General features: G+C 46.3%; 1 protein-coding gene across 1 annotated transcript; it reads right to left on the bottom strand.

The window, feature by feature from the left end:
* Positions 1–7098: 7098 nt before the first annotated feature.
* On the bottom strand, positions 7099–13187 carry LOC103809555 (growth arrest-specific protein 7; the record flags this gene model as incomplete). The annotated part of the gene is made up of 5 exons (XM_009082392.1): positions 7099–8028; positions 8705–8803; positions 10219–10298; positions 11242–11365; positions 13114–13187. Coding segments are annotated over 5 exons (491 nt in total), but the record flags the coding sequence as incomplete, so codon positions are not given.
* Positions 13188–13571: the final 384 nt, after the last annotated feature.

Below are 13571 nucleotides of genomic sequence, written 5' to 3'. Positions count from 1 at the left end.
TGAACCCACGTGAGAGAAACCACTGCTGGCACCTGTGCAGCAAACCAGGAAAGATCATGAGAGCTGAGTTAGACCAGTTGCTTTAACTTTGCACATATCTTCACCTTTGAGGGCCTCATGCAGGACATAGGGCACACTGAGCGCTGAGGGTTCAAAAACACTTTCACCTCATCCACCTTGTAGAAGAAGTTCAACTTCCTCAGTTTCACACAGCAGTAGCTATGACTACTCCCTTTCCATGGCCTTGTGCAAATCCTTCTGTGAGCACTGCAAATCATCCTAAGCATCTCCAACCTTCTGCACCTGGTTCTCTGCCCATCCTAGGCCCTGCAAAGCAGAATTGGCTCTTCTTGTGTTTGTACAGTGGCCACCATACAGATGAAGACAGGTCCAACAGATAATTTTTCCTCTGTGAGGGTGTTCAGGCACTGGATATTGCCCAGGGAGGTGATAGAGTCACCATCCCTGGAGGTGTTTCAGAGGTGTCTGATGTGACACTGGAGGATCTGGGTTAGGGTTTAGGGGTTCCAGCAGTGACAGGTTAATGGTTGGACTCGATGAGCTTAGAGGTCTCCTCCAACCTTGATGATCCTATGATTGTCAGCCCTCTAAGTGCACCAAGAGGACTCACCTGCCCTCACCAGCCTGACCCAGGGCTGCCACCACAGGTGTAGTTATCTCCAGCTTTTCCTCTTGGATGCACCTCAGACCTTTTTTGCAGCCTTGTCTCTTAGTCTTCCGTCGATCTATAAAGTCCACTCCAACCCCTAAAATTCTATGATTCTTTGGAGCTTCCAGAATTGTAGTACAATAGTTGCAGTACAAAATTGTAGTGTCAACAGTACAGAAGTTCAGTATCACTTCTTTGCAGCTGCAGGAAAAATGCTCAAGGTTTTTCCCCGAAATACCATCGAAGGTTTCATATTAGAGCTAAGCAGCAAGGTAAGTAATGTGGCTGTAGGGGTGCTGGTGTCCTCTGCTGACCATACATCAAGGTCAAACACAAAGAAAATGATGCAGTTGGAAATAGGCCACATGGCACATCACAGGACGTGGCCTGTCACCTCCTCTTCCCTGGCTCTGTTCCACACTGGGGTTCATTGAGGCACTGCAGACTCACGGCGAGCAAGAATTAGCTGTGGCCAAAAAAGCCAAATCTGAAAAAGCTTCCACCTTTGTGGCCGAGGTGATGATCTCTGTGCTGTGGCTCCATCACCAGCTCTGGTACCTCCTCTCACCCTTTCCAACTGCCACAGCTGCAACTCTCTAAAGACATCCTAGTCTGGAGCTCTGTGAGGCAAAGAGCACACTGACATCTGCTGTGAACCTCTGTCACTTGCACTCCAAAACCACCATGAGGTGGAGATGGCTTTGACCTGCAGAGGAGTGAAAGGGCAATGGCAGTGAGCATAGAACCATCAAGGCTGGAGGACACCTCGAAGATTCATCGAGTCCAGCCATTAACCTGCCACTGCTGGAGCTCCTAAATCCTAAACTACATCCAGACACCTCTGAAACGCCTCCAGGGATGGTGACTGCACCACCTCCCTGGGCAATATCCCAGTGCCTGAACACCCTCACAGGGAAAACATTTCCCTACCATCTCCTCTGACTCTGCCCTGGCTCAGCTCAAGGCCATTCCCTCTCTCCTCTCCCTGCAGCCCTGGCAGGACACACATCCCCCACCTCTCTCCAACCCCAGGGGTTTCTCCTCAGGCTGCAAGTTGCTTAAAACCAAAAATACATGGAAAAATTAATATATGGATTACACCCCAGTGATGTGATCGCAAATTTAAGCTGCACTAAGCTACCAAAGCTACTCTGTGCATGTGGCACCACATGCAGTGTCCAGGAGCAAACTGCACTCCCAAGGTGTGAGGCTGAGCTGGAAGAAAAAGCAAGTGGGTCAAGACAATTCCATGCTCAATGTGTCTCTGTACAGTTTATTTTACAGGAGATGAGATGAGCACTGTGGTGTATATAAACTTGCAGAACAATATAGGAAAATACAGTTTAACCATATGAAATTGGTTTACAGTAAGACAGAAAAATTACATAGAGGAAATGCCTTCAACACTGAAGGACAAGATCCACAGCTGACATCAAGTAGCTTCCACCAAACTCTGCCAGTTTACCCGAGCTGAAGATCTGCCCCTTTTAGTCTTTTCTTCATTCAGCTTAAGTTCAGTAAGTGATTCCTTCACGTGTCCTCATGGAACAAAAGCCATCCTCTCATTTCCACAATGATCCAAGATTTACTAGTTCCCCAGACAGAGGCTGCATGATAAACTATTTAAGGGCTCTCTATTTGGCCAAAAATGTATGGAAAGTTACAAAATTTTGGTTAAACATCTTGAAAAAGAAGTCATTAGTACTGGCAAAAGACAACTTTCCTAGAAATTTAGAAGTATTTAGGAAAAGTTACACAAAAAAAGGACCAAATAAGCAACTTTTAGTAGAAAACTCTGGTTTAGTGTCTGCCTGATGATGTGGCCTGCTGTGAATCACAGCTGTTAGAGTCTGCACAGCTGTCAGTGCATCTCCCACACTGTCCTGGGCTGCTGGAAACAAGGAAACCACCTAAGGAGGAGAAGAAAAGGTTTGTCCCATACTGGTACCTGCTGTTTTCATGATGGATAGAGGCTGCTGTCCCTAAAGAGTGGGTTTGACCAGCCAAGGTAAGAAGAGTGGTAAATGGACATCCAAATTCCTTAGGCTATTCTGATCATCTCAGCCAATCCATCAAAAAAAAACTTCCAAAGGAACAAGGGATTTCAGGCCAAGCACTCCCAAACCCACATGACTGAGATTATCATGTGAGATCCCTGAAATCAATATTCACTGTAGACTTCCAGGCCCAGAACATTTCTGTCAGCAATTGCTGTAACACACAAAAAAATTTGGATTTATTTATTTTAAACCACAAAGTGCAACTGCTCAACTCTTTCATGCAGATTTATCACTGCATGCTATTTTGATGCAGAATTCCCTACTCACTCTACTGAGAACCCAACACTTAGAGATGGGCCTGAAGAATAGGTTCAATGCAGTTGCTTTTAAGACTAAATTTTCCTCCTCCATTTTCCACACTGAGAATTTAGGATGCCTGTGGTGGACAGTAAATGGTCACTGAGGCAAAGGTCTCCTGGAGATGGGAGGGGAGGCTGAGATTCCCACCTGGATCTGTGCACACTGACTGCTCCTGAGATTTGGGAACCTGGGGGGTGAATCTGTGTACTTCACAGGGTTGTAGCAGATACTGTTTAAAGAGGCACTTCAAGGGGATCTACTAGCAGAATTTTCAGAGGGTTGTGATCCAAGTCACTACTCGGCTATCTGTGAAATCTGCAGCCCTGAAAGGCTGAAATTCTAGACCTGTGCACTCACTGACCCTGAAAACAGCAGCTGCAAAGCTTTTGTTCTGAACATCCACTGAGTTTGTCTCTTCTGACACACCTGAAATAGTTCAACTTAATGTAAGTTGAGGGAAATAAATCTGAAGGTTTCAAATTTATACTTTTTTTTTTTTCTCCTGTAATTATTCTGTCGTTAACCTAAGACTTATTTTTTTATTGGTCTACGAAAGGTTTTCTCCGTGTACAATTCTCAGACTCAGATGCATCATTTAGGCACAAAAGGTTTCTGCCTTGAGGAATGCATGGGATTGGAGATTTCAGGCCAATTGTGCTGTGTGTTGGTCCCTTCAGAAAAAAAAAATGTCCAGGAAGAAAAACTAAACACCAAAAGGAGTCATTACACTTCCAAACCTGGTGGCTGGTAAGAAAAACCTCAAATAAAACCCCAGATAACCTCTCCAAAAAAGCACTTACAACTCTCAGAAAATACCCAAAAGCATGAAGTTTGGTGAGTATGTTGAAACAACAGAGGTGGTGTATGAAAATCCAGAATGAAAGGCCTGCAGAGGGATGCACTGCAGTGATGAAGTGGCTGCAATCACAACGGAGAGGCAAAAAGGAGAGTTGAAAGATGCACCACTCATCTGAGTAAGATCAGACCTGAGACAAAGCAATGAGTATGATGTATCCTATAGTGCTTCTCAGGAAAGGACAAGGATTTGCTGCCAGGAAAGACTTCATCACCACTGTGCAACAGCCAAGGCTGTGTGCTCCAGGCTGCTGAGGCTCAGCACAGCTGGGCAGGGTGTCACCGCAGGCCCCAGGGTGGCTCTGCCACGTCCTGCTCTCCCACTGGCACGACCAGGTGTGAGCTGCAGAGCTCTGTGTCAGGCTGGAGCTACATTTCATCACCAATTTGCATGTGCTAAGCAGAATTAGGAAAGTGATGTGCCCATTATGGGGCCCATCGGGGTCGGAGAGAGATGGCACTGGGAAAGCTAAGTATGTCCTTGCCCTATGTGTCTGTTTTGAGTTTGGACTGGTTTGTGACCATTGCTCACCTGGTGAAGGGAAATGTGACCAGTAGGCTGCTCTGGTGACGTGTCAGACACCTCTGCTGCTCACAGGACACATGTCAGCCCTTCCCCAGCCCTGGGCAAGGACTGGAGGATGTCCACACAGCAAGAAGCCCTCACAGTCACACTTCAGCAGCCTCTGGGATCTCACTCTCCTCACACACCAGGCAGCAAAAAGCCTCCAGGCTGTGATGAGGAAAGCTCATTAATCTGCAAACTGCCTTTTTGGCACTGTCTGTTGAAGACACAGTTCTTGCCCAGTGAGAGGAATGTCAGGGTGACCAGGACTCCCCAGGACACCAGGCTCTGCCTGCCACCTCCAGGAACAGACACAGCAGGCTGCACTAGAGCACACAAGTTGCTATGAAAAATCTGTTTTCTGTTCAGAGGGAAACAAATAATCACACCAAGAAGTCACATCTACTCGTTCCAGGGGGACCTTCAAGGTGCTGGTCTGGATTTCTTAAGGTGCTTGGTAGTGAAGGACCCACCTGGGTAAGCAGTGCCCTTTCTCTCCCTGTGTGTGACTGAAGAAATGGATGGGCAGAGCTACTTTGTCACTGAATTTGGGGTTTTTACAGCTGCATCAGCAGGTGAAATGTGGGCTAGAGCTGCACCCTGACCACAGCCAACACAGGGTCATCACTCCTGGAGCTGCTGGAGCTGCACAAAGAGCAGCTACATCTTACACATTGAGGATTTGAGGTCCTCATTTCTTAACGTTTACCTTAGCCATGTACTTGAGTCCAACTAAGGACAAAAGAGGCTTGTGCATTTCTGTTTGTTAGCCTGATTTTCAAAGTCTCTCATCACCTAACAGCTCCCTGTTGCATTCCAAGAAACCTCTGAGTGTTGAGCACTTCCAAAGAACAGGTGAAGAGTGCACATTGACAACCCTAACCTGCAGTGAGTACTTTAACAATTACATTCACAACAGGGACAAGTTTAAGGAGGTGTAGAGAGGAGGAAGTAGTAGAAACTAAGTAGAGGAACCAAAACACATTTCAGTCCTCAGAGAAACCTGTGCTAAGGCACAGTATTTCCAGTCCAAATGAGCTAAAATACCAAACATCTTTAAGGAAAGAGGGAAAATAAAGTGTAATTGAGAAGAGATTACTTCAGGTATGAAGGAGAATACTGTATAAAGTGCATGACTAGGTTGGTTTTGCAATCAAAACAAGAACGTGCTGATGAGTGCCAAGACTGCTCATTTTGATGCACAGTGCAGCCCAGAACACAGGGAGTGACCTGAGGTGCAGCTCTCAAGTGCTCCTGTTGGTTTTGGCCATGGAAGGTTTGATAGTTCACCCTGCACTTGTGGTTTAAAACGTAAGAAAGTGCTTGTCCTCCAAAGTGCAAGGGAGTATACACTGGGACGCCCCAAAAAGTAATAGGACAGCAAGTGAATCAGTAGGAAGAGTGAAAAGGAGAGATCACCAGGAACCTGCTCGAGGGATGAAGGCAGAAGGGAAGGAGAAGAGGAGTCTAGGGAGGGATAAATGCTCTAACTGAGCTCAAGGACTGAGCGACACTCAGGCAAACCAAACACTTCACTGGTGTTGCAATGGTCTGTGCAGGAGCTTAGGTGAGACTCAGGTCACAGTGTGCTGGATGCTTCCAACAGCAAGAACAAACTAGCAGTCCAAATTCTGAGGTGTGCAATGAAGAGCAGCACGGGCAGTGTCACACCAGGAGCACCCTGAGCGTGCAGCAGTCAGACACTGCACCTGCCAACCTGCAAAGGTTCATAAAGCTTAGTGAGACAGCAGAGAAATGGGCTGTGGAGGCATTTGTAAGACAGGAATGAACCTGTACTGGTAAAGAGATGGTTGAGAAAAAGAAAACAATAGGGAAATGCAAGAGAATTCAGTTTGAAATACCAAACCAGAAAAATAACCACTGCAGCAATGTTACAAATGTGCTTCAGGTAAGACTTCTTTTGTGTCTCTGTTTGTACTGGCAAAGGGGAATCCTGATTCCCAGTGACCTAATCACAGCACTTTGAGGCTGGTGAACAAAAGCCTGGAATGGCAGTGGAACAAAAGAAGGATGCACTGCTGGTGCTGGGGAGAAAAAGACAGTGACAATGAGAGAAAGTGGAGCATAACTGTGGATCAGTGACTTGGGAAATTGTAGCTAACACCACAGTAAACACTGAGTAAAGGCCACAGTGGTGAGAATCAAGGTTTCTGCTGGATTTAAAGCAAGGATCTGGAGAATCTTGGCATTGCATGAAATGCTGAACAAATATATAACAGCAGCACTGAATAATCAATCAGAAGTAACAGCAGGAGAAGAAAATGAAATCTTTTCAAAACCAGTCTCCAAACTACCTAACACTATTTGCCAAGGACAGTGCTGAATTTTTGGTGGTTTGCAGTAAAGGTAACACAGAGAAAACCTCAGGTTAAAACTCTGATGGTACAGAAGTGCTGGGCACCTCTATCTACCCTGAATGCAATCTAGCATCACAGATTCATGGCACCTTTGAAAATCAGGCTCCAAAAAGATAAAAGCCAAAATTTACCTGCACAAAATCCGTCATTAAAGATCCCTAAAGTCTGTGATATTCACCTGAAGAAACCAACAAAGGGCAATTTAAACCTGGATCCCAAATAAACTGTTAGATGACTGTCTTTAAGGAGATTCTGGGAGAAAACAGAGGGTTTGAACATCTCATTTATTCCTTGGTATAGAACCTCCTTCTGTCATTGAGGGCACTGGGACAGCTAATGAGGTAGGTATAGCACAACCAAGTCTTTCCTGATAAATAATAGTGATGGTGACACTCTCAACCTTCTCGATCAGCCTACAACAGAAATCATGGTCATGGGTTAATGTATCCCTGAGAGGGAGTATAAAACAGGAAGAACAGGAGTCTTCTCCATAGATTTTGGGAGAAGGGCCATCACTTCACTGCCATGGTGAAAAACAGCGTTCTAGGAAATCAATGTATTCACACAACGTTGCTGAGAGATACACATATTTTATAGATGGGGGAGCCAGGGAAGTTAACTGACTTGCCTGTGGCCATGGAACAGTTCTAGACCTGGGATCCATGATCAGGACTTCTTCCCCTCCTGCATCATGGTCAGTGATTTACTTGCTGGCCAGAGGCTCATTGCATGGTTGTTCTAACATGGTGTACAGAGATAGTCATGCAAGGGGTGGAGCACAAAGTCACTGAAGAACAGAGCTCTCTCTGTACCAGAAAGCAGATTTCTTCTGGAAGCTGCGTGCAATTGGGAACCTCTGGTGGGAAGCACACATCTGGTTTCTTCACCCTGGAATGTCTGGTGCTTAAGGCTGAGCACAACGAGGACCATTGTAATGACTAAATGGAACAGAGATAGCCTGTACAGGCATAAATTACAAGGTGTCTGGTAGTGAAACAACCTTTTCCCTATGCTCTTCTGACCCTTAAAAAACAAACATTAGCCTGGTTAATTCAGTGGACTCATCACATACAACTAGAGATCAGTCTATATTTCCATGTCCACAGGTCGGATGTCTCCAGTTTTGTGTTCTTTTACCCACAGTTCCCTGTCTTTGGCAGGATCCACTTTCCGAAGCAGCTGATCCACAAGTTCTACTGTCTAAAACGAAAGAAAACAAGAATCCAAATGTCAAGGGCACATTTCAAGCAGAGAAGAGTTATTGCTCTGACATGTAGAGCAGCTATGGGCATGACTACATGGCATTTGCAGACAAGGGAGAGCTGCACGTACACAAGACTTGGGTGGACAACAGCCAGGCTGAATGTGCAGCCTGGGAGTGGGAAGCAGGGAGAGGGAGACTGAACAGGAAGCAGAGTTCCTGTGCCAGGCATCAGCCAGTCAGTCTGATTCCAGTCCTGCCATCTGTACTCAGGTCAGCATGGATCCCCCATACTTAAAGATAAGCAGCCAGTTTTTAGCAAGAAAAATATATTCCCTCCCTCCCCCAAGAGTGACACTATTTACCATCTTCCTTGCAAGAACAAACCTCCAGGAGTAGCGCATCATGCTGGGAGAGCTAATAATGGCTCGTGCTGGCCAAATGTATCTTGACTGGTTGTGTCTCCCCCAGCAAAGAGCTGTGAGCCAGGATCAGAGTCCTGGAGGACCAGGACTGCAGGGAGGCAGCACAGGTACTGCTGTAGACCAACAAGCTGACTGCAGGCACTTCTGACCTGTCCCTTGACACAGGTCAGTCAGCTGAGGTCAAGAGGGACCATCCTGCTTAGCTGAAGGGCAGTGAAGACCAGAGGGATGGAAAGAAGAGCAGACTTACACTTTGGTTGAACATGTCTGTCTCATGCCGCAGCTGTGTGTACTGGCACAGGTGCTGCCGAATCATCTCCACCCTTTCCACTTCTAGTCTCTCAAGCTCCTGGACATGAAGAAAAAAACAAGGCCATGTTTTCACTGGAACCTGAGCTTGAGGGCCCAGAGAAAGGATGGCACACAAAAGGCTGCCAGTCAGTGCAACACTGCCCCAGGTTCACGCTTTGGAGCTGGACTCTGTGGCTGTATGTTCTGCTCCGCAGAGAACCAGAGACAGCAAGCAACAACAGTCATGTCAGCCTGGACAGACCTCATGACAGTAAAGAAAGTCAAAGCCTTTCCAAAACTGAGACAACAAGGCAGAGTGCAGAGCCACTGCCTTCAGAGATGCTGCAAGCAAGAGGAAATCCTGTTTCTGGCTCTAGAGGATAGATATAGTTTAGGGGTTACAGCAGTGACAGGTTAATGGTTGGACTCAATCATCTTAGAGATCTCCTCCAGCCTTGATGACTGCATGACTAAGAAGCTTTGCAGGCTTTGCTGGTAGCTCCAGAAGGTACAGTGATTCCTTGGGGAAGCAGACCGGGGTGTGTGGTTCAGACTGCCCAAGTCCAACCAAAGCACCTTCATCTGCTTCCCAGATGATAAGCTGGGACAAGTTTCCACCTTGCTCAGCTGGCAATAAACAGACCCCAGCAACACTTTAGCTGGAAAGGCAGGTGATTTCTATCCTTCCTCCTGATATTTTCTGCCCTCCTCTTCTTCTGGTTTCTGATATTATACCCCAAAATCTGCTTTTAGTCCCTCCTTGTCCATCTGAGCTATGGGAGTCTCCTGGTTTTCAACTCACCCATCTGCCTTTATAATTTACTGCAGCTTAAACATTGCACAGACAACACTTCAACACATGCTGAGTAATTTATTACTCTGCTTCTTATTAGGAAGAGTTTACAGTTTTGTGTTTGTCTAGTGAGAAAAATCCATGCAAAAGACCTTTTTATTTTCCACTTCGGAAACCAATTGTCTATTGCCCAGAAGGGCCCTAAGACATGAGCTGAGGGAGGAGCCCTAAGGCCAAAGCACAGGTATTTCAAGGAACACAGCACAACAGAGCTGTGTCCTGGTGCCTAACCCCAAAGGTTTATGCCCTGTGAGCTGTGTTACTTTCAGAAAAGCACACCAGGCAATGGGAGAGCCAAGCACGGCTGGCAATGCTCTGGAAAAAATTGTAAAATCATGGATTACAGAAATTGATTGATGTATAAATGGATTTGGTGATTTATCATCGGTTTTCCCATGTTTTTCTTCTACATTACTTCCTCCCTCCTGGGAACAATTCCAGTGTTCTGGCCCCAAAACAGCCCTGAACTGATTTAATGCCTCCTGCAAAGAAGTAATTATTTCTTCCTTTCCACAGTGATGAGTTTTTCTTAGGAGTGAGAATGGGAAATACAGTGGGAGATTTATCACCTCATAGGCTATTACAGTTCTGCAGTGTTACATGTGTGAGAAGGTACATACCAGAGTGGTGGTCACCATCTCCTCAAACCACTTGGACTGGGCTTGATTGTAAAGATCCACACAGCGCATCAGGTCATCCCCTGCAAGTCAGGACAACACCACATTTAGCCTTCTCTAGCCAGAGGTTAGAAGGAAAGTGCAGTCAGGTTTTGTAGACATACCCTTAGGGTTTGAAGGTCAGCCCTGGTGGAGCTCAAGGCAGTTCTGTCCCCTGGCGTTTGTTATATGCACCAAAATCTCAACTAAATGCACCTGATGTGTGGCAAAAGAGCAGGTGATTGGGGTGAGAAAAAATGTGAGGGAAAAGCAAGATTTGGCGAGAAAAACATGAGCATTAAGTAGTATTTTACAAAATGCCCAGAAGTATGAAAGCAAGTTACTTCAGTTCAAAAAAAAAAGTAATAGGCAGAAAGTTACAGCTGGAAAACAAAATAACTGAAGTGGGAAATGGATAATAACGAGGTGTGGAGCTGCAAGGCAGCACTGTGTAGGTGAGTGCATTCCAAGAGGTCTCTGTTTCAAACAGGAGTGATACAACAGACTCTTCCCATGTTCTAATTTGTCGCAGGACTCTGCTCTGACAGAGAGGGAAAGGTGGGTGGAAAATTTGGAAGGCATGTCTCAGAGATTGCTGCTTGCTGGCTAGGAAAGTCTCTTTCTTGTGGGTGACTGTGATTTAGGGAAGAACCAAGGAAGGAAGTATGATTTGAGAGAGAAACATCCTCAGCTGAGCTGCTTTGAATCTGACTTTAAAAGTGTCACAAGCATTGAGTAATCTAAGGACACTTCCACAAAACAGAAGGACAACTCACCCTACTTTTACTGTTCTCACCCCAGTTAGCAGCAATTTGTGGCATCTGAGTTGGAAAAACAACTGAGTTGTTCCTTCAGAGGACTTAATATCACACAGAGTTCACTCTGGCTTTGCAGCTACAACATTAAAGAGCAAGAACCACATGGATGGAGGTGCAGTTGCATCCTACCTTGCCCTCACTGCCACTGCTGACAGACACAGGTACTCACCAGCCTGAGTGGACTTCCGTCTTGCCTTCTTGATTTCCTCTTCTGTCTTGTTGCTGAGCTTCACCTCTAGCTGCTGTGTTTTCATTTCCAGATCCTTCTGCCTCTCTGTCAAGGCTTTCCGGGCCTGAGAGCAATCAAAGAAGAGTCAGGTGTTTGACAGGAGAAGAGGTGCCAGCTGCTTTCAGCCATCTGGGACCTTCACACAAGTATTTGTCAAGAAGAAGTCAGTGACTTTGCATGAAACTGGGTCCTAACTGGGGTTCAGTTCCTTACAACACCATGTGGTGTTCACAGATGTGTCCTGCCATCACAGAGAAGGTGCCACCAACAAACCACAAAAGCATCTGAGCTCTTCATAGACTCTAAAAGGCATTGCACAAAGCAGTGTCATCAGACTCTGAGGTTTCTTAGGAGCTTTCTCACTACTTCTGGAAGAAAGGAGAGCTGGAGCTTCTTCTGAACATCTTAACCAGCATCATCATCAAGACACCTCTTCACAGAATCACAGAATGGCTGGAAGAGACCTTTAAGATCATCCCACCCACCAGCACCATCACTGTAAGCCCTAAACCACTAAACCACACCACCCAGTGCCAGATCCAGATGCCTCTTCAACACCTCCAGGGATGGTGACTCCATCATCTCCCTGGGCAAACCCATTCCAAAGCTTTCCTCAGCATATGAACGCCTGAAAAAATTTCAAGTATCTTACAAAATTTGCCTTTAAGTACCATATGTATATGGATTCAATATGAAGCTACCAGTTCATATAAAAATCAAGAACTTGAGATCTGGTTACAACTAATTACTTAAATTTCTTTCCTTACAAGTTCTTCAGGCTGTTAAAACCTGATTTATCAGTGCAAACGTATATTATACAGACAAATTAGCCAAGTGCCTTACCAAATAAACACTGCTACGTGCAGGCTCTCACCTCATCTGCTGAGGTGACATAAATACATCAAATCCACCTGTTTTGAACAGACTCGTTATAAAATAAGTCACATTTGCTCTTTATGCTGTTACAGTGTTTCAAACGAAATTGGCAAGATTATATTTTGTTAGGCCCTTGCAGTTTTCTACATCACACCAGCCTGAACATTCCAACGCTCTGGAGGCATCGCTGGAATGTTTTCCATTGGCAGTAGTGGGGATTACTGGGATAATCCATTTGTGGGATCGGCAGGTCACAAGAGGGAGCTGCAGGACAGCAATCCGTGCAGGGCTGAGTGCAGCTCAGGCACTGCAGCCACGGATCTTCCCTGCTCCAGTTCCTTCTTCTTAAGGCTATTCCAATTCACTCTTCCCAACAGCTGAGTTTCTTTGCAGATAGGAGTGTGAAGAATTCAGTGCTTTGCAGAAAAATGCCTTCCCTGCACACACACAGCTTAATGGCCTTGGGTATCCTTGTGTAAACTGCAACAATTCTGTCCCTGGGAGAATTCCTTTTTTTTCAATGAAAGCACAAACAGTCTCTGGGCTGACTGAGAATAGGATTTTCCTTTCCAACTTACACCCAAGAGCAAACTGCATGAGGATCCCACTTGGCAGCTGAGGCACAAGCAGCACAAATCCTGCCAGCTGCTGCTGAGACATTACCTTCTGGGGGTCTAAATCATAGAGTCACAGAATTTTAAGGGTTGGAATGGAGCTCAGAGATGATCCAGCCCCAAGCCCCTGCCCTGGGCAGGGACACCTCCCACCAGAGCAGGTTGCTCAAGGCTTCTTCCAACCTGGCTTTGAACACTGCCTATCCCTACACCACAACCTCTGCTAGCTCCTAGTTTATGTTAAGCCCCTGTGGATGTGTGCTGCTGCTGTTTGGGGAGCAGCAGCATCTCAGAAACCCTGGAGTTTGTTCCCTGCTCCCACCTTTTCAACTGCTGTGTAGCGGCTCGCCAGGTGCTTCCGAAGGTCTGCGATGTGGTGGTCACACTTAGGTTGCTCTGAGGTCTCCACACAACCTTCTCTTTTCCAGGCTCAACAGCCCCAACTCCCTCAGCCTGTCCTCATAGGGAAGCTGCTCCAACCCTCTGATCAGCTTTGTGGCCTCCTCTGGCCTTTCTCCAACAGTTTATAGATCATAGAACGTTAAGGGGTTGGAATGGACCTCAGAGATCATCCAGTCCCAAGCCCCTGCCCTGGGCAGGGACACCTCCCACCAGAGCAGGTTGCTCAAGGCTTCTTCCAACCTGGCTTTGAACACTGCCTATCCCTACACCACAACCTCTGCTAGCTCCTAGTTTATGTTAAGCCCCTGTGGATGTGTGCTGCTGCTGTTTGGGGAGCAGCAGCATCTCAGAAACCCTGGAGTTTGTTCCCTGCTCCCA

The sequence above is a fragment of the Acanthisitta chloris genome, unplaced genomic scaffold (genome assembly GCF_000695815.1).
Source record: "Acanthisitta chloris isolate BGI_N310 unplaced genomic scaffold, ASM69581v1 scaffold5929, whole genome shotgun sequence".
Taxonomy (NCBI): Eukaryota; Metazoa; Chordata; class Aves; order Passeriformes; family Acanthisittidae; genus Acanthisitta; species Acanthisitta chloris.
The sequence above is the reverse complement of the archived record's forward strand: the minus strand, read 5'-3'. Positions and strand labels throughout refer to the sequence as shown.